Source organism: Saccopteryx leptura, chromosome 1 (genome assembly GCF_036850995.1).
Source record: "Saccopteryx leptura isolate mSacLep1 chromosome 1, mSacLep1_pri_phased_curated, whole genome shotgun sequence".
NCBI lineage: Eukaryota > Metazoa > Chordata > Mammalia > Chiroptera > Emballonuridae > Saccopteryx > Saccopteryx leptura.
In genome coordinates, this window is record NC_089503.1 from 387,752,487 (window position 1) to 387,772,362 (window position 19,876).

The following is a 19,876-nucleotide window of genomic DNA, read 5'->3' on the forward strand; positions in this document are numbered from 1 at the left end:
GGCCGCTTTCGGGGCGAGGGGCCCCTGCTCCCAAGGTCCCGCACCAGGGGGTCCAGGTGTTGTAGCCCCTGGCCGCTGGAATAGGCCTGGGTCCCGGTGCAGCTCAGTGCGTTATTTCTCGTCCTAATGACTCCCCTCCCTGCTCTACTTAATTAAAACCAGGAGGGAGGGGGTGATTAGGGAGGTCTCCAGCCGCTGCTTAATGAGCCGGTAATTAACCAGCCAGGGAGGGTTGCTGGCCTCGGGCCAGGCTGGGGAAGAGCTAGGCAGCCTCTGGCCCGGCGGCCCTGCCCTCCGCCCGCTGCCCCAGACACCAGAGTCTTCAGTCCAGAGGGGAATGACATTTATTCGTAGAATCAAAACATCCGACAGACACGGAGCAGCCCGTGGAGAGGGAGGGTGGGCAGGGCTAAGAGTCCATTCCCAGCCTGGAGCCCCCCAGTCCTGGGGCCGGGAGGTGCTGGGGTGGGGGTGGCGTGGGAGAAGAGTATTTTCTCCTTGCTGTGCCCGCCCTCCCTCCTTATTGAGAGGAGGGTAGACTTGTCCCTCCTCAACTCAAAGCCTTGAGGAGATTGGCCTTTACTTGGAAGCTGGAGGCCTGAACCCTCAGATCCTGCTAGGGGCTTGACTACTGGGGGTGACTCCAACAGCTCAGGACCAAGACTTGGAGCCAGTCCCTGAGATCAGAGTAGGGAGGGGTGTCCCAGTCTCAAGCTCCCATGGACTTGGGGAGGGGCTTCAATGACCAGCCTACCTTGACTATTCCCAGGTTTGAGGGCTTTCACCCCCTGCAGTTCCCGGGGATCATGGATGAGGGCGATGAATGCTAAGATTTCTACTGGGCCCGGTCTTGGTCTCCGGTGCCCCTGCCAAGCAGGGTTTGAGGGCACGCAGTGGTCTGCCCAGCTTTGAGCCTCAGCAGTGCAGAGGGGCTGGTGGGGGGCCCAAGTCTCAGCAGGTGTGTGTGGGGGGCCGGGACCTTTGCTCCTCCATCCGACCCCCACCCTGAACTTTCAGCAGCAACTCCAGGAGCTCCTGCCCCCCTGGGGGCAGGGGGGGCTCTGATCGCTGGGCTTCCATCCGCTGGCACTGGGGGGGGATGGCGGGAGGGAAAGGGGGTTGGTGAGGTCTGTAGCAGAACAGGCCTGGTGTGAGGGGCATTATGTAAGACGGGGATGGGGGCCTAGGGCACAGGTGCCCGGAGAGAAGGAGGGGTGGGACCCCAAAGGGAACAGGGCCAGGAGACCAGGAAACCTGGGGCTTGCCTCCTGGGTGGGGTGCAGGGGAGCATTTCACCTGGTGACTGAGGATGGTGCTGTAGAGTTGTTCTCTGTCCTCGAGAGGCCGGACTGGGGCCGGGGTGAGGTTTTCGGGGCTCTGGAAGGTGGCCCTCTGTTCCTCTAGGCGGCGGGACTGGGCCTCAGCCACCAGGTCCAGGAGGAGCTCAGTCTGCAGGGAGAGCAGGGAGGCCGAGCGGGGTCCCAGGGCTGGGAGAGGAGGGGGAGGGCTCAGAGGAGCTGGGGCGGATGGGGACAGGGACAGACAGGGTGAGGTGGCTAGGGACTGGTGGTCAGAGGTGAGAGGGTGCGGTTGGGAGCCTGTAGGAAGTGGGGGCAAAGGGCCTGTGATGGGAGTGGACCCTGGCAATGGTTTCAGGAAGGATGTGGGCACCAGGGTCGGGGGCTCCTTGGGTGGGTGGGGGTACCTGGGTGGCGGGTCCCTAGAGGAGGGGATGGAGGAGCAGATCGCCAAGGCCGGGTGGTGGTGTTCACAGGGGGCCAGCCGTGCTCATCCTGATGGGGACCCTGATGCCCAGACGGCCGTTCCAGTCAAGCAGGGGCGTGGTGGGCAGGAGGCGAAGCCAGAGGCTGTTTTCTCTCCCTGTCTCTGTCCCTGCCCAGTGTGCCCAAGGCCCTTCCAAGTCCCCTGAGTCCACGCCACTAGGTCGCTGCCTCAGGGCCTCTGACCTCTCCTCTCTCAGGACCAGCCTCCCAGGGCGGGCGGGTGCCAGCTCACCTGCTCAACGTCCTCTTCCTCCTGGGGTCTCTCAGCCTCCATCCCCTGGAGGGGAGAAACTGACAGGGGAGGGGGCAGCTAGGGTTTGGAGGAGGGCCGGAACCCTGAGTTCCTGAAGGGAGTGGGGGCTGGAAGGGGTGGGGGTGTGCCGGGGGCTGGATGTCTGGGTATTAAGCAGGAAGCTGGGTTCCTGGTCAGCCCCCCCACGGGCCCCGCCCATCCCTGTCAACTTCCTCCACTTCTCTTTTCCCACCCAAAATGCAGCTCGACCTCGCTCCCCAGGGGAGCACTGAGAGACTGGGGAAAGCTGCTCCAGCTGTAGTGGAGGGGGTTCCAAGGTGGGCAGGAACTCTTGGGCTTCTCATCTCCAGAGCCGCAGTAGCCCCCAACGCCACCAACCCCCCATTCTGTCCCCTCCATCCCCTCCTCCCCTTCAGCTCTGTCAACACAGGAACTAGCTGCACAGGAAGTGGTTTCACTCCTCAGAACCCTCAACCCCAGGTCACTTCTCTCCCTAAGATGGACCCTGACGTAGGATTTGGCTCTCTGCCGTTTCATGGCTTCCTGGACTTCCCAGGACCGGGACAGACGTGGTTCCAGTGGGAAGGACTCAGATCTAGGCATCTCAGGCCCTCAAACACAGACATACACGCATAGCACCGGGTCATACACACCGTGTTCAATAAACGTGTTAAATAGTTATCCCTGCCCTCTAGGTGCTTGGTCTATTCAGCGGAAAAGATATGCACCAAATGTGAGACGTGGGTCAGGGAAAACTTTCTTCTGGTCAAGAGCGAGGGATATAGAAATGAAAAAGGGATATAGAAATATACAAGGCATATAGAAATGAAGAAGGGAGAGGACCTGGCTTGGTCTTTGATCCATGCTGATCGGGCTGGCCGGCACCAAGGTAGAAGCAGGACAGAAAGACATCTGAGACCTCTGAAGGGAAACCTGTCATAGGAGTGACTTCAAACATGAAAAGTGAAGAGCTCTAGTTTTGCCGCTTAAGGCCTTGCGGTCTTGGCCAAATACAATCTGTGCCTCAGTTTCCAAGAGTAAAGTGGAGTTTTAGTAGACCTAAGAGCTGATGTGAGGACTAAATGTGATGAAGGATTTGGCGTAGTGAATGCTCAAGAAATGGTCATCGTTACAAGGCACACCTGAGAGCTGGCAGGTTTGGTTCAAGACCACAATCCAGTGATCATCGCAACAGTGACATGCTCATGTTTACTACACTGTAGTCTGTTAATAAAGTGTGAAATAGCACACTGTCTTAAAAACAACACCTTAATTAAAAAATACTTTATTGCTAAGAAATGCGAGCCATCATTTGAGCCTTGAGTGAATCATAATCTTTTTGTGGTATAAGGCAGTGGTCCCCAACCCCCGGGCCACAGACCGGTACCGGTCCGCAGAGAAAGAATAAATAACTTACATTATTTCTGTTTTATTTATAATTAAATATGAACGATGTTTTATTTTTAAAAAACGACCAGATTCCCTCTGTTACATCCGTCTAAGACTCACTCTTGACACTTGTCTCGTAAGTTAGACAATTATATTTAAAAATACCACAGTTTTTATGCCGGTCACATAATTTTATTTTGTGCATTTATTCGTCCCACCCTAAAGACTAGTCCGTGAAAATATTTTCTGACATTAAACCGGTCTGTGGCCAAAAATGGTTGGGGACCACTGGTATAAGGTCTTCGCTTCAATGTTAATGAAAACATGTATCTGGGAAACAATAAAATGAGGTATGCTTGTCTTAGCTTTCAAAATGCCTCATGCCTCCACGTCTCAGGCCCACCATCGCCACCAAAGAGGTGTAACTATGTTGTTGAAAGGTGGATTGTTTGAGATGGTCTCTCAATTTCCTCTATCTAACTTGAGCCTTGGGAGCCTCCTCAGTGGCTAGACCTAAATGCCCTTTGAAGACAGTATGTGGCTTCCCCTGGGGCCACTAGACAGTTGTGCTTTCAGAGGATACCCTAAATTAACACAGGACCCTCCAAATTTTATCCTTGCTTTAAAACTATACTGAAAGTCTCCATCCGAATATTGAATTTGGGACATAAAATTCTGAAGACTATGCAGTCAACTCTGTATTTTCTCCATTGTACTGCCCAAACCCTCCAAAAGAAGGTAACACTGTATATCAGCTTTATTGTCTGGTGACAGGTTTGGGGTTCTTGGAGACAGCAGTGCCTCAGAGTGGCGTTTCATCCCTGCACGGGTTTGTTTGGGGGTGGTAAGAATGCGAAGGAGTCATCAGCTGGAGGGGTCCTCCCCCCACCGCCTGCAGTACCTGCACAGGGCAGGTGCATAATAAATATCTGTCCTCTGTTTGTAGGTGGTGGGGATGATATAAAGGCTCCCTTTGGGAACCATAGACTGTACAAGAAAGAACATCTTACATCCTGTCTATCTGAAGTTCTTGGTTCCGACCTAGGGTCCTTAGCCCACTCCACACCATCTTATTTTCCGAGAGAGGGGCTGGGCCCACTTCATCCCGGGCATCCTGAGCCCTTTCCAGGGCTGCACCGTCTCCGTGTAAGAGACGATGATGGCTGTGAGTGGGCATATTGTACACCCATTTTGGAGGGGAGCTATATTCCCGATTCCCCTACTTTTGGGGCTCGAGAACTTTAAAATCTGGGGGACTTCCAGACTGTCGTTTAATGGGCAGTCACTTGAATTAGAATCCCATCCTGAGGCCACGAGCCTTCTACTTCCCTTCTATTTCGGACCTTCGCTCACAGCGCTTAAGTGCGTGACTTGGTGGGCGGGCGGACCCCAGGCGACCCGAGGAGATGCGCGTTCTGGGGACGGTGTAGGGCAAGGAGGCGGGACCCGAGCGCTGGGGGCGGGACCGCAGGACGGGGCAACCCAATCGCAGGGCCAGTCAGCTGAGGCCACGCCCCCACCCCTGGCCGCGACCCCGGATCTTCCTCGCAAGATGGCAGGACCGGGCCTCGGCTCACGCATGCCTGCAGAGAACCTCCGGCCGCCGCGGGGCGGGCCTCCTCCGGCTCCTCCTTTGGATAGGCTGCGGCACTGCGCGTAGGCCACGCCCTCGCGCGCGGCCAAGTCTACCGACAGAGTCCGGCTGGGCGGACCCGCTCCGCCCCCGCGCGGGGCCGCGCCCGCTGACAGCGTCCGGCAGCGCGGCCGAGCCCCGCCCAGAGCGGCGCGCGCACGCGCGGAGGCGCCCGGCTCGCGGCTTGGCGTGGGCGGGGCTTGGGGACGCGGCTCCGGAGGCCCCGCCCCTTCGATCAGCGTCCACAGGTCCCAGTGGTTTCGCTGGCGGGCGACGTCCCCCGGCGTCTGTCCAGCCTGGTCCCGCAGCGCTCGGGCCGCCCCCAGCCTCAGCAGAAGCTGGGCCACTTCCACGGCCCCTTCTCGGGCGGCCAGGAACAGGGGCGTCTGCTCCTGCGTGGAAGGAAGCCGCCAGGGGCGAGGTCAGGGGACCTCCGTGCCTCCGCCCACGTGGCCGCCGGCCCCGCTCCCTCCTAGTTAGGGGGCGTTCCCGCGCCTTCCACCTCCCCGCCCCCACGTTGTTCGCTGGGGAGCCCTCGAGGCGGTTCTAACCCGGCCGTCCTGGGCGTCTGGATCGGCTCCGGCCTGCAGGAGGGCGCGGGCGGCCCGGGCGTTATTCACGGCGGCCGCCCAGTGCAGAGCGGTTTTTCCTGGAGAACGACGTGGGAGGTTGTCACCATGAGGTTGGGGGGCCAGACGCCTGGGTTCCCGCTTCCCATGGATCCTGGTCTTGGGGGGAAGGGCTATTCGTGCCCGTCGGGTCCCGGGTCCCTCAAAGGCGGAAGCGTTGCCCGGGTGACCGCCGGCGGGCAGGAAGCGTGGTCCCTGGTGACGTCACCGGCGCGCGGAAGGGGGACAATGGGGCATTGTTCTGGGGGTCGGTGGGACCGGGAGACCCCTCCCTCTTGTCACTGACACTCCCCCCTCCCTGGTTGACAGGGGGCCCGGACAGTGTGTGCTGTTGAGGGGGAAAGGGGAAGACATGTGCTCCGTCCTGCCACCGCACCGCAGGTGGACCACCCTGACAGCGGGGCGGGAGGGAGTCCCCCAGCCTCCAGTTGCTCCTCAGCGGCTCCCTGTTCTTTTTGCATTTTTCTCACATCCCATCTGCTCTACTTCTCTAGAGCGCATCAGCCTCCCCAGGTCCATACCCCATTTATCTCTGGCCCCCACATCCGCTTGGGCTGCAATCAGTTCCTCAACTAGGTCCTCCACCGCCAGCCTGGCGGCCAGCATCAGGGCCGTGGTCCCATCCTCTGTCCTCGCGTCCACTGCGGTCTGTCTGCTGCGGAGCAGGAGCTGGGGGGGAGGGACGAGCGGGGTGCAGAGAGGGCCTGTGACCACTGGTGTGTCCTGGACTGCCAGCTCTAGCTCCTCACACTCACTGCTTAACCACTGTTCAACAAGCCGCCTGTTCTTGTTTCTCTGTCCTGTCCCCAGTCTCACGTCACTTTCCTCTTTGCCAAACCCCAGAGGGTGTCTTGTCCCTGCTTTACTTCTGAGTGTGTTCCCTGTTCTCTTCAGTGACCCCGGTGGGCACTGACCTGGCACACCTCCCGAGCATCAGCAGCCACGGCAGTGTGAAGGGGAGTGCGCCCTGCTCTGTCCGGCTGGTTGGGGTTGGCTCCTGCCTCAAGGAGGCGGCGGGCAGCGGTTGGCCGGCAGAATCGCGCAGCCAGGTGCAGAGGGGTTTCCCCAGTGCCCACAGTGTGAGCCTGGAGACAGGCCCCTCTGTCTAACAGAGGTTCCCAGGGCTCAGAGCTTTCCAGCCACAGCCCCTGGAAGGTCCTGGACTCGACTGCCCCACAGCAGACTGCTGACATCAGGGGTGTCACCCCATCTGTGGGTGAGAGAGACAAGGAATAGAAGTCTATCAGAAGGATATGGGGTCCACGGTGGAGAATAGGGAGGCTCAGGAGGAATCACAGCGTGAGGTGTCAAGAAGCCCAGCTCTGGCTCTTGATTGGGTGTGGCTTTAGTCACATGATCTACTTCTGTCCAGACTTCGATTTCCTCATCTGTACGAGGAGCGAGCCTTGTGTAATTCCCTAGCACCCTGGAGAAGTGGTCCTCAAACATGAGTCTGGATTTGACTCACCTGCAGGGCTTGTTCAAACAGGTTCCCCAGTAGCTTGACTGAATCAGGAGCTTGGGAGTGGAGCTCGAGGATTTGTATTTCTAACAATTTCCCTGGTGACACTGATTCTTCTCCCCCAGGACAACACTTTCAGAATCAGTGTTCTGAGGCACTAACTCTCACATTGGCTTCTCCAGGTCTGATACCAAAGGTCTGATATCCTAAGGGTGAAAGGGAGTTTTTTGGGTCTGGGGCTGGTGCACGTACCAGGTCCATGGGTGTCCAGGTCAGGGATCTCCGTCTCTGGTTCCTGGGGAGGAGTCAGCATGGTGGCTTGGGGCAGCTCCTGACAGTCACCACTCAGAGCCGAGAGCTGGCACTTGGAAGGGGAGGCCGTCTCTTCAGCCTTGGGATCAGAGAAACAGTCAGGGAAGGAAGGCTGCCTGGTCCCATCCAGCCCGCCATCGCCTCCGTGCCTTCCCCTGACCCACCTCCTCTCCTTCCTCAGGGCCCGGGCATATCACAACCCCGTGTTCATCCACTTCTGCCTCTGGTTTCAGGGCCCTGGAAGACGGTGGGTGCTAGAGAGCCTTCGGGGGCCACAGGGTCCCAGCAGCTTCTCTCCCCCTTCCCCTTCCTGTCTGCAGTGTCTGCGGTGGCATCTCTCGATGCTTCTGATCATAAATATCCTCACAGGCGAGAGCCCCCCTGCCCCGCCCTCCCCGAGCCCTGGTTCCCCCTCACTCTCACTTGAGGCGGATGCTGTCCTCGCCCAGGGGGGGCCGGCGTCGGCGGGGAGCTGTCTGAGTCCGGGACCTTCGGGCGAAGCCAGGGGGCAGCCAGAGGGCCCCATGCTCCCTGCGCTGCCGCTGCCGGCGCCTCCGGATGAGCTGGAGGACCAGAAGAGCTCCGAGGGCCAGGAGAAGCAGCCCGGCCACCGGCGAGCACAGCACAGGCCAGGGGAGCTGGTTGGCAGGGGGCACTGGTGGGAGAGACACAGGGAGAGGCTCTTGCAGGTGAGGCTGGCTGGGTGCTACTGTGAGCCCTTTGGGCCCCAGGTTCCTCATCTGTGAAACAGGAGTAACAACCACAACCGCCTCCATGGGGCTGTGGGGGGGGGGGGGGCTAAAAGGAGTTGGCACTGCAGGGCACTTAGAGCACGGCCACGCACGCGTTCTTATTCTTTCCTGAGCTCTGAACTGTTGGACACAGGAGTGACTGGCTACTCCCGGTCTAGCAGGGAGGACGGCCCCAAACCTGAGGTCTGTGGGAGCTCTTCCACAGACGTTAGGATCACGTCTGTGGTGGGATTCAGCCGGCTCGCACCGGTTCGGCAGAACCGATACCTAATTTTGTTGTTGAGTTCGGCGAACCGGTTGTTAAAATGGCACTTGTCATCAGGGTTCTAAGGTGGGCGCCTGGGCAGCCGCCCAACGTGGAAATCACCAATTGACATTCCTCCTTCTATTTTAACGTCCATCTGTGCAACAGCGTGTTCTACACGCCCATAGTCATGTTCATTCCGTCCTCAGGTGGAAAACATTGCAAGTGAGGACGCCAATCAAGAAGCAATATGGAAATATCTTAATAGGTTTATTATTTATTTTTTTGGTCAGATATTATTTAATATTTTTCATTAATATTTTAAAAACTTTCTTACAATCTAGTTTTGTGCACCTCTTATATTGTTCTTATTTAAGTATTAAATGCATGAAATAATAAACTGCCTGTCGGTATATCTTTTTTTAATACTTAAAATGATCGTTAGGGCAGACAACCGGTTGTTAAACTTGAGTCCCACCGCGGGATAAAGTCCTTAGGAAAAGAAGGAAGGAGATTGCGGAGCAAGTGGTCCAGGAGGATGCCCAGTCAGAGAAAGAGGTTGACAAGGCGAGTCCCCACGGGAGCCTCGGGTCCCAGCGAGTCTGACTCCCGTGACCACCACTGCTGGGAGCAGAGCCAGGGGGAAGGACGGGCCACTTACCCGTGGCCGAGCGGGGGTGGGCAGCCAGTAGGGGGCCTGGCAGCAGCGGCTCTAGGGCCTCCACCGCGGCCAGGGCAGCCAGGAAGCGGAGCAGGAGCCCAGGGTCCCAGGGACAGCGGGATGCAAGGTGGTCGGGGCCACAGCGGGACAGATCCACACCCATCACCACCACAAACCTGCGGAGCAGCAGGGCACCTCAGAGACCCCTGGGTTGGTCCCTGGCTCCCTTCTCCCGCCCATGAAAGAAAAGTGGATCATCTGCCACCCCCCCAACCTTACCCTGCGCTGAGGGAGTCTGTCTCCTTGCCTGCAGGCTGCACGGGAGGGGCTGCTGTCTCCCGATGAGAGGGGTCTGGGGCCCCTCCTAGCTCCTCCTCGGCCTGGGCCCCAGGATAGGGGTACACCATGTCCCTGCCGTCGCGGTCCTTCCGCACCCACAGCCCGACCCGCAGAGCCAGCGACAGCGCCCGGGCCAGGACCAGCAGCTGCGCGTCCAGCGCTGAGGGCCGAAGCACCACCAGCAGCGCCAGGGAGGGGCCCCACTCTGAAGCCCCGCTTTCCGGCCTGCAGTCGCCCCCGTCCCAGCCACAGGCCGGGATGTCACAGCCTTTCTCGCAGTGCCCGTTGTGGAAGTGGTCGTGGCAGAACTGGTCGTAGGCTGGGCTGTGGGGGTGAGGAGAGGGGAACTCAGGACCCCCCAGAGAAACCCGACTCCCTCCTGCACCCCAGAGAGGATTCCTGAGAGTGCACAGCCTCCGGGCACCTGTGGTTGCGTGGGGACCGCTGCAGAGAAGTGGGCTTACTCAGGCCCTGCTCGGCAGGTAGCCCAGACAGCCTAGCGTCTCCTGACACCCTTGTTTCCTAGCACGGCCCCTCCTGCCTCCTCTCCCAAGCGCTCCTGCCTCCCTGAAGGGGACCCTGAGTCCCTTTTCCGTCAGGGGTGCAGGTGGCTAGGGGAGATACTCCATAGCAGCAGCGCTTAGAGAGAGAGAGGCTCGAGGCCACAGCTCCTACAACACTCAGCAAAGAGCCCAGGCAGAGGCCGAGCCTGTTCTGTGTCCCCCGTTAAACTGGCGATGCCCCATGCGCCTGGGTTGCGGTGTAGGGGGTCTTAGCAATGGTTAGGAGGGTGGGAGCTCCCTGCAGCCTGCGGCTGTGACCCGGGAACTTAGAGGCCTCTACGTTCCTCCAGCCCCCACCGAGCCCCGCCCACCCGAGTCAGGGTTGGGGTCCTCCAGCCCCGCCCGAGCCCCGCCCACCCGAGTCAGGGTTGGGGTCCTCCAGCCCTCACCGAGCCCCGCCCACCTGAGTCAGGGTTGGGGTCCTCCAGCCCTCACCGAGCCCCGCCCACCCGAGTCAGGGTTGGGGTCCTCCAGCCCCGCCCGAGCCCCGCCCACCCGAGTCAGGGTTGGGGTCCTCCAGCCCTCACCAAGCCCTGCCCACCCCCAGTCAGGGTTGGGGTCCTCCAGCCCCGCCCGAGCCCCGCCCACCCGAGTCAGGGTTGGGGTCCTCCAGCCCCGCCCGAGCCCCGCCCACCCGAGTCAGGGTTGGGGTCCTCCAGCCCCGCCCGAGCCCCGCCCACCCCGAGTCAGGGTTGGGGTCCTCCAGCCCCGCCCGAGCCCCGCCCACCCGAGTCAGGGTTGGGGGCTCACGTGCAGGCCGGAGGAGTCTCGCAGTCATAGCCATCGAACAAGCATTCCTCAGAGTCACACTGCGGGTGGCACTGCCCGTCCCGGAAGAGAAGCCAGCAGCGCGAGTGGGAGGGGCAGCCCTTCCAGGGGTCCAGCACCCCCAGGGAGCAGTCCCCCCCATCCCAGTTTCCCCCTGGGCCGCTGCAGCCCAGATCGCAGGCCCCATCCCCACGTCTGCCCTCACAGCCCTCTGCCCTGGGGCTCTGACAGCGGGGCCCCGGCCCCGGGGAGCTGGGTGGGCAGGAGCATCGGAAGCGTGGGCCCCCCGGCGCGGGGGTCTCGGAGCAGCTGCCGTTGTGCAGGCAGGGCGAAGGCGGGCCACAGCCTTGCGGAGCGGGTGGGGTCAGGCAGTCGGGCCCCCCGTGGCCGTCAAGGCAGGCGCAGCGCGGTGGGAGGCCGGCCCTGGGGGAGGGCAGACACAGGCCCCCGTGGTGGCAGTGATGGAGGCCACAGGAGGCAGCTCTGTGGCTGCAGGTGGCGCCCTGGAAACCCTGCGGAGAGGAGGAGAGCCGTGTGGAAGGACAGGGTAGGGCTCCTCCCACTTCTCTCCAGCACGCTCCTGGGCTAAGACGACCCAGACGGCCCAGAGGGTCCCGGAGTCTACTATCAGGAAGGGCTCGCAGCCAACATTGGGCGGATCATTTTATGGATGTTGAGACCAGGTCCCAAGTCTTTTTCACACCATGGCATTCCGTCGTGGTGCAGGCGGATGAGCCACAGCTGTGTGCAGCCACCCGGACGGACGGACTGTGGCATCGTGACACAAGTCTCGGCGGGCTGAACAGTTAATAGAGTCATAGCTACTGAGCTAGTATTGTCTTAACCCTCGGAAGTAGGATTATACACTTTCCTCTGGAAAGGGGAAGAGGACAGAGGAGGACATAAGTACAGGCAAGTTATTAATCCTGTACTTCTTGGGTTAGATTCATGGGTGTTATATTGTAAGGATAAAAAGTTAGACAGCCACACACAAACCAATGGTGTTAGTGTGTTGTGAGCCAGGGCTTAAGATGAACGCAGTTGTATACATAGCATGTGTGTACACACACACAGACACACACACACACACAGACAAACACGAGTTAAAAGAACTAAGAACTTATGCAAGGTCACCCTGCTTGCCCTTGGGGACCTTCCCTTAGGCAATGCCCACGATTTCTGAAAATTCCATCTGTGCTACCCCCTCCCCCTCATGCTGCCTCCCCACCCTGGGTCTGCTTCTGAGAGCCACTCACCTCTGTGAACAAGGGGGGCTTTCTCCAATAACTCCCTCCCCAGTGCGCCCAGGCTGCCCCCCAGGACCTCAGCTCAGCCCTACGCACCCTGTGTCAGTGTCGGGGACACGGAGGCGGCTGTGCACTCACCTGGGGGCAGTGGCAGGTGAAACCTGGGGGGCGTCCTGCTGTGGCCTCACAGGACCCCCCGTGGGAGCAGGGCTGGCTCTGGCAGGGGTCTGTCTGCACTTCGCACCGCCGGCCTGGGGCGGGGGTGGGGCGGGATGTCACATGCTGCTGTGGTCACTGCCTTTCTCCCAGCTCATTCCTGGGAATCGGCCAGGCACTAGCTCCACAGGCAAAGGGACCTGGGGCGTGTTTCCCGGGCTGGGCTGGGGCGTGGAGGCAGCAGCCTGGACGAGGGGACTAGGTTCTCTTGGTCAGCGCAGCGGCGCCCCAGAGATGCCCACGCCCCTGCCCGCCCCCGTCCTGGGCCTCACCTGTGTGTCCTGGGAGACACTGGCAGTAGAAGGTGTTGGCTATGGAGTGGCAGGCCGCAGTGCCCGTCGGGTGGCAGGGCCGGTGCAGACACTGGTCCACGTCCCCCTCGCAGCGCCGCCCCACGAAGCCTGGAGGGCAGGCGCAGTGGAAGCCTCCGGGCTCGGGGACGCAGGTCCCGTGGTTGTGACAGGGCTGGGACTCACAGGCGTCGGCTGCCTCTGAGCAGTTCTGTCCCTCATAGCCGGGGGCGCACTGCAGGCGGAAGGGTGGGACAGGGAACCAGTTTCAGTGAGGCCCCTCACAGCGCTGACTGGAGACCCAGCTCAAGGTCGCCTGTCCGGACCCCCACCTTCCAGCTCAACTGTGTCACTTAACTCAGTGGTCCCCAACCTTTTTTGGGCCACGGACTGGTTTAATGTCAGAAAATATTTTCACGGACCGGCCTTTAGGGTGGGACGGATAAATGCACAAAATAAAATTATGCGACCAGCGTAAAAATTGTGGCATTTTAAAATATAATTGTCGAACTTACGAGACAAGCGTCAAGAGTGAGTCTTAGATGGATGTAACAGAGGGAATCTGGTCATTTAAAAAAAAATAAAACATCGTTCAGACTTAAATATAAATAAAACGGAAATAATGTAAGTTATTTATTCTTTCTCTGCGGACCGGTACCAAATGGCCCACGGACTGGTACCAGTCCGCGACCCGGGGGTTGGGGACCACTGACTTAACTCACCAGTCATCCTGGCCACATGTAGCTTAACCCACATCAACTCCACGTGACACACAGTTAGTGGTTCAGCGACCTCCTCCCTCCGCAGTCCCAAACAATCTCCAGGATGCACTGCCCCCAAACCTAACTCCGTCGGTAAAAACCTACGGCCCGCTTCACGCTTTATTAATCTGCAAACGTTCACAGAATGCCTGCTTGGTGCCGGCCACCACTCTGGGCAGTAGGGACACCAAGCCAGAAGGTGTCCCTGTGTCCAGGTGAAGTTCTCAGGCAACCGGGAGGGAGACAGCTCGTACTCCTCATGCGATTTATACGCCTCACCTCATAAAACCCTCCTAAACACCCCTCTGTGCCGACGATTTCTGATTCTCACTTCTCAGAGACAAAAACTAATTTCCGGCAAGATTCAGTGACCTGTACATGTCACACAGCTTGTAGGTGGCCAGGGTGGGGACCCCATGCCAGCCTACGACTTCATCACCGGTGCCCTTAACCGTTAGGAGACGGCAGAGGCATTGATCGCCGAGGCCTGTGCCCTGTGCTGAGTGCCTGCAAGAGGCAGGAATACCGGGAGGGCTGCAGCAGGGAGGAGAAAGGGGGCCCTCACAGAGGAGCAGCCAGAGCGCTGGGAGAAGCAGGTGACGGGGTGCTCTGGAGAATTCTGTGGGGAGTTCCATGAGAGAGGAAGTAAAACTGAGTAACAGGTGCACTGCGTTCCTCCTGATGAGTATGATACCCGTGTGTGTGTGTGTGAGTGTGTGTGCTGAGTAACAGGTGCACTGCGTTCCTCCTGATGAGTACAATACCTGTGTGTGTGAGTGTGTGTGTGTGTGTGTGCTGAGTAACAGGTGCACTGCGTTCCTCCTGATGAGTACAATGCCTGTGTGTGTGTGTGTGTGTGCTGAGTAACAGGTGCACTGCGTTCCTCCTGATGAGTACAATACCTGTGTGAGTGTGTGTGCTGAGTAACAGGTGCACTGCGTTCCTCCTGATGAGTACAATGCCTGTGTGTGTGTGTGTGTGTGTGTGTGCTGAGTAACAGGTGCACTGCGTTCCTACTGATGAGTACAATGCCTGTGTGTGTGTGAGTGTGTGTGTGTGCTGAGTAACAGGTGCACTGCGTTCCTCCTGAGTACAATACCTGTGTGTGTGTGTGTGTGTGCGTGTGCTGAGTAACAGGTGCTCTGCGTTCCTCCTGATGAGTACAATACCTGTGTGAGTGTGTGTGCTGAGTAACAGGTGCACTGCGTTCCTCCTGATGAGTACAATACCTGTGTGAGTGTGTGTGCTGAGTAACAGGTGCACTGCGTTCCTCCTGATGAGTACAATGCCTGTGTGTGTGTGTGTGTGCTAACAGGTGCACTGCGTTCTTCCTGATGAGTACAATACCTGTGTGTGTGTGTGTGTGTGTGTGTGCTGAGTAACAGGTGCACTGCATTCCTCCTGATGAGTACAATACCTGTGTGAGTGTGTGTGCTGAGTAACAGGTGCACTGCGTTCCTCCTGATGAGTACAATGCCTGTGTGTGTGTGTGTGTGCTAACAGGTGCACTGCGTTCTTCCTGATGAGTACAATACCTGTGTGTGTGTGTGTGTGTGCTGAGTAACAGGTGCACTGCGTTCCTCCTGATGAGTACAATACCTGTGTGAGTGTGTGTGCTGAGTAACAGGTGCACTGCGTTCCTCCTGATGAGTACAATGCCTGTGTGTGTGTGTGTGTGTGTGCTGAGTAACAGGTGCACTGCGTTCCTACTGATGAGTACAATGCCTGTGTGTGTGTGAGTGTGTGTGTGTGCTGAGTAACAGGTGCACTGCATTCCTCCTGATGAGTACAATACCTGTGTGTGAGTGTGTGTGCTGAGTAACAGGTGCACTGCGTTCCTCCTGATGAGTACAATGCCTGTGTGTGAGTGTGTGCGCTGAGTAACAGGTGCACTGCGTTCCTCCTGATGAGTACAATGCCTGTGTGTGTGTGTGTGTGTGCTGAGTAACAGGTGCACTGCGTTCTTCCTGATGAGTACAATACCTGTGTGTGTGTGTGTGTGCTGAGTAACAGGTGCACTGCGTTCCTCCTGATGAGTACAATACCTGTGTGTGTGTGTGTGTGTGTGTGTGTGTGCTGAGTAACAGGTGCACTGCGTTCCTCCTGATGAGTACAATACCTGTGTGTGTGTGTGTGTGCTGAGTAACAGGTGCACTGCGTTCCTCCTGATGAGTACAATACCTGTGTGTGTGTGTGAGTGTGTGTGTGTGCTGAGTAACAGGTGCACTGCATTCCTCCTGATGAGTACAATACCTGTGTGTGTGTGTATGTGTGTGTGCTGAGTAACAGGTGCACTGCGTTCCTCCTGATGAGTACAATACCTGTGTGTGTGTGTGCTGAGTAACAGGTGCACTGCGTTCCTCCTGATGAGTACAATACCTGTGTGTGTGTGTGTGTGCTGAGTAACAGGTGCACTGCGTTCCTCCTGATGAGTACAATACCTGTGTGTGTGTGTGTGTGCGCTGAGTAACAGGTGCACTGCGTTCTTCCTGATGAGTACAATACCTGTGTGTGTGTGTGTGTGTGCGCTGAGTAACAGGTGCACTGCGTTCCTCCTGATGAGTACAATACCTGTGTGTGTGTGTGTGTGCTGAGTAACAGGTGCACTGCGTTCTTCCTGATGAGTACAATACCTGTGTGTGTGTGTGTGTGTGTGTGTTGAGTAACAGGTGCACTGCGTTCTTCCTGATGAGTACAATACCTGTGTGTGTGAGTGTGTGTGCTGAGTAACAGGTGCACTGCGTTCCTCCTGATGAGTACAATACCGGTGTGTGAGTGTGTGTGTGTGCTGAGTAACAGGTGCACTGCGTTCCTCCTGATGAGTACAATACCTGTGTGTGTGTGTGTGTGCTGAGTAACAGGTGCACTGTGTTCCTCCTGATGAGTACAATACCTGTGTGTGTGTGTGTGTGTGCTGAGTAACAGGTGCACTGCGTTCTTCCTGATGAGTACAATGCCTGTGTGTGTGTGTGTGTGTGTGCTGAGTAACAGGTGCACTGCGTTCTTCCTGATGAGTACAATGCCTGTGTGTGAGTGTGTGCGCTGAGTAACAGGTGCACTGCATTCCTCCTGATGAGTACAATACCTGTGTGTGTGTGTGTGTGTGTGCTGAGTAACAGGTGCACTGCGTTCCTCCTGATGAGTACAATACCTGTGTGTGTGTGTGTGTGTGCTGAGTAACAGGTGCACTGTGTTCCTCCTGATGAGTACAATACCCGTGTGTGTATGTGTGTGTGTGCTGAGTAAGAGGTGCACTGTGTTCCTCCTGATGAGTACAATACCTGTGTGTGTGTGTGTGAGTGTGTGCGCTGAGTAACAGGTGCACTGCGTTCCTCCTGATGAGTACAATACCGGTGTGTGTGTGTGTGCTGAGTAACAGGTGCACTGTGTTCTTCCTGATGAGTACAATACCTGTGTGTGTGTGTGTGTGTGCTGAGTAACAGGTGCACTGCGTTCCTCCTGATGAGTACAATACCGGTGTGTGTGTGTGTGTGCTGAGTAACAGGTGCACTGTGTTCTTCCTGATGAGTACAATACCTGTGTGTGTGTGTGTGCTGAGTAACAGGTGCACTGCGTTCCTCCTGATGAGTACAATGCCTGTGTGTGTGTGTGTGTGTGTGTGTGCTGAGTAACAGGTGCACTGCATTCCTCCTGATGAGTACAATACCTGTGTGTGTGTGTGTGTGCTGAGTAACAGGTGCACTGCGTTCCTCCTGATGAGTACAATACCTGTGTGTGTGTGAGTGTGTGTGCTGAGTAACAGGTGCACTGTGTTCCCCCTGATGAGTACAATACCTGTGTGTGTGTGTGTGTGTGCTGAGTAACAGGTGCACGGTGTTCCTCCTGATGAGTACAATACCTGTGTGAGTGTGTGTGTGTGTGTGCGCGCTGAGTAACAGGTGCACTGCGTTCCTCCTGATGAGTACAATACCTGTGTGTGTGTGTGTGTGTGCTGAGTAACAGGTGCACTGCGTTCCTCCTGATGAGTACAATACCTGTGTGTGTGTGTGTGCTGAGTAACAGGTGCACTGTGTTCCTCCTGATGAGTACAATACCTGTGTGTGTGTGTGTGTGTGTGTGCTGAGTAACAGGTGCACTGCGTTCCTCCTGATGAGTACAATACCTGTGTGTGTGTGTGTGCTGAGTAACAGGTGCACTGTGTTCCTCCTGATGAGTACAATACCTGTGTGTGTGTGTGTGCTGAGTAACAGGTGCACTGTGTTCCTCCTGATGAGTACAATACCTGTGTGAGTGTGTGTGTGTGTGTGTGTGTGTGAGTGTCTGTGTGTGTGTGTTTGGATGCGCCCATGTAAAGAGGGTGGTTAGGGATGTGCGTGGTGCCTTCTATAAACTTGAGGGTTTGGATACAGGGATCAGGCTGCTCGGGCTTGAATCTCAGGGTCTCTTGCTCAGTGACCCAACCACCCAGGAGAGGCCTGAGCCGGCCTGGAGGGAAGTGGGGGCGTGGTCCTGAGGAAGGCATCTCCTGGGCACCATCCGGCGGAAGCAGGGAGGCGGGGCCAGAGGGCCAGGGCGGGTCCGCAGGGAAGCCCGCAGCCGCTGGGTGTGGCTGGAGCCAAGCAGGGGGTGGGGAGACGTGAAGCTTGAGAGGCCGGCAGGGCCTCGGACTTCAGTGCGGGAGCGGCGGCAGCCATGGAAGGGTTTTAAGCAGGGCGGGGGCGGTGACGGGTCAGTTGAACACTCTCACGCAGCACCTTAGCAGTAAATAAAGGTTGACTCCTTCTTAGGAGGACAAGGGTGGAGGCAGGGATGGCGGGAGGCTGACGCAGGTGTCCAGGTGGAATGCAGCAAGGCCTGGCCGAAGGCAGTGGACACAGGGCGGAGGGACAAGGACGGAGCTGAGATGGTTAGGAGGCAGGACGGCATGACTTGGTGGTTGGCCGGACGTGCGGGGGAGAGGGAAACGGCTCTATTGCCCCCCACCCGCCCCCATGACGACGGTTCCCCATGGACCGCCCACTCTGGTGACCATGACCTCCTCTCTGCTAGACCCGCTCACCTGGCAGAGATACCCACTGGGCTGGGCCACACAGGTGGCTCCATGTTGGCAAGGCCTGGACTGGCATGGGTTCACCCTGTCCTGGCATCTACTGCCTTGGAACCCCGGGGGACAGCGGCAGAAATAGGAGGAGCCATTGTCAACGCAGAGGCCTCCATTCCGGCACAGGGAGGCGACTTCCGTGCCTGCAGAGAGAGGCAGAGAGGGGTCAGTAGGCGACGTGGGGTGGCAGGTGCTCAGGCCCCGGACCCTGAGTGGAGAGGCCCGTGGGAGCCACGGATACTCTCGGGGCCGGCGGCGGCTGGAGGGGTCAGGACCTCCCACACGGAAGAGGTTAGAACATCAAGTCCCCCTCCTGCCTATTCTCCCAGAACGGAGGGGGAGCCCCCCTCTTAGGCTCATCAGAGCGTGAGCTGGGCACCCTCCGATGTCCTCACCGCGGTCCCCAGCAAGCACCCCCTCACCGCACGGGTGCCTTTCACGAAGTCCCCTGATGTCAAAGCTCCTCTGAAGGAGGGGCTGTTCTTTGACAAGGTGGGGGGGTTGGTGTGACACCAGGCGAGTGGGGTGTGGTGAGGTGTGTTCAGCTGGGGTCACTGTTGTCCACGGTGGCTGAGACGGTGACAGTGACGGAGCCGAGCTGCTCCGCACCCGGTCTGGACCCTGGCGGTGGGGTCGCACCGGAGTCCTGTGGACTCGGTGTTTGTCGGGGTGCCCTGCACGTGGTGCGGGGGGCTGAGTGGGGCTAGGTGCCCTCGGCACTGCTGTGACTCTCAGCCGGCCGTTCTGGCCCGACGTGGGGGCGACCTTCGGGACGGACGGCATCGAGGGGGGCACCCCTGTTCTCTCCGCCTGCCCCCCCAGCCCGTCCTGGGGGTGGTACCTTGGCTCAGGGCGGCCTTCCGGCAGGGGGACAGCGGGACCTCGCAGAGGGGCCCGGTCCATCCCTGGAGGCACAGGCACTGGACGGAGGGCCCGGTCTGGAGGCACTGGGCGTGGCGTGGACAGGGCTCCTGGGCACACAGGTCTAGCAGAGTCTGAGGGTTCGGAGTGGGCAGGAGACGGGACGGAGCGTCCATCAGGGTGCCCAGGCCCGGAGGCGGTCCTCGGCCACCTTCAGCCCCGCCACACCCCCCCCCTCCGGTTTCCTCTGACACTCACATCCCAGAACAGCCCCCGGGAGGACACCCTCCCAGCCCTCACGTCCATGCAGACGTCAGCGCCTAGGCTTCCAAACCTCTCTGTGCGTGGGAGCCTTGCCCAGACGTCCCCGCTGTCCACCTGCTCGTACCTGAGACCCCCCCGGCCCCACCGACCCCCAGCCCCTCCCTCTGCACACCTGGCTCCGTGCCCTCACCTGGCAGCTGCTTCCTGTGTAGCCAGCGGGGCAGAGGCAGCGGGGACCCTGGGGACCATCTTGGCAGGTCGCCCTGTTGCCACAGGGGCTGGAGGACAGGAGAGACCAGGCTCAGTCCGAGGAAGGTCCCAGAGGAAGGGGGAGGGAGTGTGGTGCCCAGTGAAGGGAGTGGGGTGTGGGATGTGGGGTATGGTGG

At 58.6% G+C, this 19,876-nt stretch overlaps 2 protein-coding genes across 2 annotated transcripts in view; both read right to left on the bottom strand.

Annotated features, from left to right (window-relative positions):
• Window positions 1-337: 337 nt before the first annotated feature.
• GPSM3 (G protein signaling modulator 3) lies at window positions 338-2,397 on the bottom strand. Its single transcript, XM_066361465.1, has 4 exons — window positions 2,017-2,397; window positions 1,706-1,805; window positions 1,297-1,487; window positions 338-1,089 (listed from the first exon to the last, which is right to left on the bottom strand). Exons 1-4 carry the CDS (start codon window positions 2,056-2,058, stop codon window positions 952-954), a joined length of 471 nt encoding a protein of 156 aa, XP_066217562.1. The 5' UTR covers window positions 2,059-2,397; the 3' UTR covers window positions 338-951.
• A 990-nt stretch (window positions 2,398-3,387) lies between these two features.
• NOTCH4 (notch receptor 4) overlaps window positions 3,388-19,876 on the bottom strand; it is a 33,419-nt gene continuing 16,930 nt past the window's right edge. The window contains 16 exon segments of the mRNA XM_066359816.1: window positions 3,388-4,803; window positions 4,806-5,451; window positions 5,611-5,708; window positions 6,210-6,357; window positions 6,603-6,898; window positions 7,403-7,541; window positions 7,627-7,699; window positions 7,886-8,117; window positions 9,120-9,295; window positions 9,399-9,782; window positions 10,772-11,301; window positions 12,175-12,287; window positions 12,525-12,777; window positions 18,324-18,508; window positions 19,207-19,360; window positions 19,681-19,768. Of these exon segments, the coding sequence (XP_066215913.1) occupies window positions 4,748-4,803; window positions 4,806-5,451; window positions 5,611-5,708; window positions 6,210-6,357; window positions 6,603-6,898; window positions 7,403-7,541; window positions 7,627-7,699; window positions 7,886-8,117; window positions 9,120-9,295; window positions 9,399-9,782; window positions 10,772-11,301; window positions 12,175-12,287; window positions 12,525-12,777; window positions 18,324-18,508; window positions 19,207-19,360; window positions 19,681-19,768 (3,571 nt within the window). The 3' untranslated portion in view covers window positions 3,388-4,747.

Coding starts and splice junctions, on each gene's coding strand:
- GPSM3 (XM_066361465.1), bottom strand. CDS start 2,058: ATGGAGGCTGAGAGACCCCAGGAGGAAGAGGACGTTGAGCAG. Junction 1,806..2,016: donor AGGAAGAGGACGTTGAGCAG/GTGAGCTGGCAC, acceptor TCTGGGCATCAG/GGTCCCCATCAGGATGAGCA. Junction 1,090..1,296: donor GCACCATCCTCAGTCACCAG/GTGAAATGCTCC, acceptor ATCCCCCCCCAG/TGCCAGCGGATGGAAGCCCA.